The sequence below is a fragment of the Cupressus sempervirens genome, chromosome 4 (assembly GCF_028749045.1).
Source record: "Cupressus sempervirens isolate cs-2001-9-10 chromosome 4, ASM2874904v1, whole genome shotgun sequence".
Classification (NCBI taxonomy): domain Eukaryota; kingdom Viridiplantae; phylum Streptophyta; class Pinopsida; order Cupressales; family Cupressaceae; genus Cupressus; species Cupressus sempervirens.
In genome coordinates this window covers 545856342-545861065 of record NC_143121.1, presented here as the reverse complement: position 1 = coordinate 545861065, position 4724 = coordinate 545856342, and the positions used below count along the sequence as shown (strand labels likewise).

The 4724-nt window shown below is 32.5% G+C and overlaps 1 protein-coding gene across 1 annotated transcript; it reads right to left on the bottom strand.

Annotated features, from left to right (window-relative positions):
• Nucleotides 1–608: 608 nt before the first annotated feature.
• LOC149562350 (polyubiquitin-like) lies at nt 609–2085 on the bottom strand. Its single transcript, XM_089825872.1, has 2 exons — nt 1513–2085; nt 609–1287 (listed from the first exon to the last, which is right to left on the bottom strand). The coding sequence occupies exons 1-2, from the start codon at nt 1942–1944 to the stop codon at nt 802–804; spliced, it is 918 nt and encodes a 305-aa protein (XP_089681998.1). The 5' UTR covers nt 1945–2085; the 3' UTR covers nt 609–801.
• Nucleotides 2086–4724: the final 2639 nt, after the last annotated feature.

The window sequence follows — 4724 nt, the reverse complement described above, 5'->3', positions numbered from 1 at the left end:
AGTTGAGTGCTATCACACGTTCAGCCATATCTTCATGAGTCACGACATCTCCATGCTCTCCGACGAGCAAGGGGGAATGGTGGTCGGTTTCTGAACACTAAAAAGGGATGCAAGCCATCAGGATTCTGTTTCAGGAGATAAGCATTCTTATGATTCTTCTGCCCAAGATAATAAAATAGACATTCCCCATTCAAGAAAGGATATAGCTCGAGTTTCAGGTCTATTCTAAATAAAAATTCTTCTTCCTGTTGAATTAGTTCCATTAGTCCAACGGGTGAGTTTTGGTATCATCATTTTTGTGTTTGCAAATATTTGATAACTTTCCGAAGTTTAGTATTGTTTTAGTGGAAATCATAGTAAGGGTCAGAATTTCCGGTGTTGGAAGAAGTAATAACCTGTCAGGGTTATTTCAGTGGTATCAGAGCTTGTTGGCTAACTGTTTGACAAAATGTCAAACCCTTGAAGTTTAAGATTTTTGGTGCTTAAAGAGTCGATAATCCATTGGGGTTATTTCATTATACTAGAATCTGCAATCACAATTGAATAAAAATTTAAAGAGCAGTAAGCCCAGATTCAGTTGCGCAATTCTCAAAATACCAAACCATGAGTTCCAGAAATTTAAGGTGCCGATAGTAATTCTGTGAAATCTGAGAACAGTATTACATTGTAAAATAACTATAATAACTTCTTTCTTTCACAGGGCAAATTGCCAACTAAGACAAGAGAGATTTACTTATTTGGTCAAAGAAAGCTTGCAACATATTTGAAAGGTACAAATTAAACAGAAACGGAAATATAGGTTTAAAATCCTCCACGCAGTCGCAGGACAAGGTGAAGAGTGGATTCCTTCTGAATGTTGTAATCGGCCAGAGTTCGGCCATCCTCCAACTGCTTCCCAGCGAAGATCAGGCGCTGTTGATCGGGAGGAATGCCCTCCTTATCTTGGATCTTCGCCTTCACATTATCAATAGTATCTGAGCTCTCCACTTCCAAAGTGATGGTTTTGCCAGTAAGGGTTTTCACAAAGATCTGCATCCCGTCACGCAGTCGCAGGACAAGGTGAAGGGTAGACTCCTTCTGAATGTTGTAATCGGCCAGAGTTCGGTCATCCTCCAACTGCTTCCCAGCAAAGATCAGGCGCTGCTGATCCGGGGGAATGCCCTCCTTGTCTTGAATTTTGGCCTTGACGTTGTCGATGGTGTCAGAGCTCTCCACCTCCAGAGTAATGGTCTTGCCGGTTAGAGTTTTAACAAAGATCTGCATCCCACCCCTCAGACGGAGAACCAGGTGAAGCGTAGATTCCTCTGGATGTTGTAGTCGGCGAGAGTTCTGCCGTCCTCCAACTGTTTACCAGCGAATATGAGGCGTTGCTGATCCGGGGGAATACCCTCCTTATCTTGAATCTTAGCCTTCACATTGTCAATGATGTCAGAGCTCTCCACCTCCAGGGTAATGGTCTTGCCTGTCAACGTCTTCACAAAGATCTGCATTCCGCCCGAGGCGAAGCACAAGGTGAAGCGTAGATTCCTTCTGGATGTTGTAGTCGGCAAGAGTTCTGCCGTCCTCAAGCTGTTTGCCTGCAAAGATCAATCGCTGCTGATCAGGGGGAATTCCCTCCTTGTCCTGAATCTTGGCCTTGACGTTGTCAATGGTGTCTGAACTCTCCACCTCAAGAGTAATAGTCTTGCCGGTGAGGGTTTTGACGAAGATCTGCATACCCCCCCTGAGACGGAGAACGAGGTGAAGAGTGGACTCTTTCTGGATGTTGTAATCAGCAAGCGTACGCCCATCCTCCAACTGCTTCCCGGCAAAGATGAGGCGCTGCTGATCGGGAGGAATGCCCTCCTTGTCCTGAATTTTGGCTTTGACATTGTCGATGGTATCAGAGCTTTCCACCTCCAAGGTGATGGTCTTGCCTGTCAATGTCTTCACGAATATCTGCATTATGAACTGCTTTGCTTTCTCCAACTCAAAACCTGTCAATTAAATTGCCTCAACAGAAACTGATTCAAAGTGCTACTATTAGACTCTTGTTCAGCGAATCGCATAAATTAAAAACGCAAATTTAGAATGTGGAGCTGGGAAGAACCGAGAAGCCTATTTATACTCGAGAGCGAGAGAGAGAGAGACGTCGTGTAAACCACCGCGTAGTTTCTAGTGCCGTTTCGAACAAGGCGGGAACGTTCTGGATGCGTTCAAGTTCGGAATATGTTGGCTGGTCAATTTTGGACAACTCTCAAAGGAAGATTCCTCAACGAATTTAAATGGAATAAAGTTAATTAAGATATATCTACACATCTTCATTATGTTGAAATAATAGTGCTCTCAAAATTAAATATATTCTATCTATTATAATTGGAATTAGACTCTTCCATTTATTCAAGGTTTTTAGTTCCTCCCAATGTAGGAATATTAACACTAACCAATCAAATCTAAGAATTTAAAAGATTATATCAGATTTTAAATGTTTATATCTTTTTCTAATTTTTCATTATTTTATAAATCATATTTTTCATCCATTCTATTGGTCCATACTATTTTTGATCTTCAACAAAAAATATAAATATTTTCTAACACTTCATCTTGCATGAATGTATTAATTATAATTTTATCTTTTCCACATATGTGACAACTTGATAAGATTTTATTTTTTCAATCATTTTATCTTCCACCTCACACATGTCTAATCAATATTAATTATCACAATCTATTAAATATTTTTTATTTTTTATTTTAAATATATTTATTATTAGTTTTACTTGATATTTATTTTTGACTATTTGATATAACTTGTTCCTAAGACTTCATGTAATGCATAAGTTCAAATTATACTTCTATATATATATAACTAATAAATATGTTTTTTTAATATAATTTTTAATATGTTATATTTTCTAATTTTTTAAAAGCTTTGCTTTTTTAATAAACGTAGTTAAATTATTACTATTATTTTACTTTTACAAAAATAAATTAAACAATATTATTTTTTAATTATATTTTATAATAGTATTTGTAATATTTATAATTGATAAGTGTTACAATTTTTAAATTATATTATTTTATTATTATTATTATTTATTATTTGAACAATTTATCATTTAGTTTAAATACATTTAAAACTTAAATATATGTTTTAATATTAAATTAATAATTATATTTTATATCAAAAAAATACTAAAGAAATAACTACAAAATAGAAATAATTCAATTCTAAAAGATATATAAATTATTATTAGATTTTTATAAACTATGTATTAAAATTTAATTGTTATATTTTATTTCTTATTTATTACATCATATTTATTCATCAACATCAAATTTATATGTATTACATCTATTTATTATTTACAAATGTATATATTAAATTATATATATATATATATATATATATATATATATATATATATATATATATATATATATATATATATATAATTTCATAATTAAAAATTAATTAATTTTATGAAAAATTTGGAAATACAAAACATTAATTAGTAAACCTTCTCTAATTGTGTAAAATTAAACAATTAGTTTTACTTATAAAATATTTTTATATTTCAATACATTTCATTTTTTCTTATAAAAATGTGAGTTTTAATATAAAAATTAAATTCTTAGTTTCATTAATTAAAATATAATATATATTTTAATTCTTTATTATAACCATGATTTTGTTTTGACTATTTGATTTATTTAGAAAATAATTATATTTAATTCTCTCTCACACACAAACACAACTTATGTTAGTATCACTTTATCTTACTATTTTATCTTTCTTCCTCTTCCTCCTTTATATTATCTATCTGTTTTTCCTCTACATATATGTTTATGTTGTTATTGTTGTATATTGTTATTTATCTCTATCTATATCTCTATCCTAGTTTTTGTCTAGTGCTAATGATTAAAAATAGTGTGAGTTCCATTTGATAATCAAGATGAGAATAATACATAGTTGGGGGAGTTATTCCAACTACTTATGGTTGGCTAGTAGCATGCATGGTATGCTTAAACATATAATGTGATACTCCAAATGCTTCATCACTTCTTCAAGTTCTATAATTCAAATATTGGTATGGATATCTTTCCTCAATGCACATCATTTAAGTTGTCAATGTAGAAGGTGCAAATTTGTCTAAAGCATATGTATTGATCGTAGTATGATATTAAGTACTTAGTGCTATATTGGGGACTTTGGCCTCTTATTTTTGGGCTTAAATGCCCAAAGATATAATAATATAGCACGAGAACTTAACAACAAAATATGAGTCATCCTATCAAATCACAAGCGCATTTCTAGGACGAGAATTTAACAACAAAATATGAGCAATCTTATCAAATCACAAGTGCATTTCTAGGCAAAAATTAATGCATTCACAATGTTAGTTTAGATTCTCTCTCATCTACACCTCTACAACCATTATGCGTTAGGCAGGAACTATGACGCATTGTGTCTCTTGTTTCTTAGAGTGTATTTGTTTCTGATTTCCTATTTTTCATTCAATTCTATCAAGATAGGGGTAGAGGGTGAGTCCATATAGGTGTTTTTCAATTAGCTATTTACTTAATAGATTCCCCCATTTATTCAAGATTTTTTCTTAGAGTGCATTTTTTTCCAATTTCCTACTTTTCATTCAATTCTACCAAGATAGGGGTAGACGGTGAGTCCATATAGGTGTTTTTCAATTAGCTATTTACTTGGTATTATTATTGCATTGCACCTAAAG

Excerpts from the sequence above, each read along its gene's own strand:
- LOC149562350 (XM_089825872.1), bottom strand. The coding sequence starts at position 1,944 with ATGCAGATATTCGTGAAGACATTGACAGGCAAGACCATCACCTTGGAG. Across the intron at positions 1,288-1,512 it reads AGAAGGAATCTACGCTTCAC|CTGGTTCTCCGTCTGAGGGG; the intron begins CTTGTGCTTCGC and ends TCTACGCTTCAC.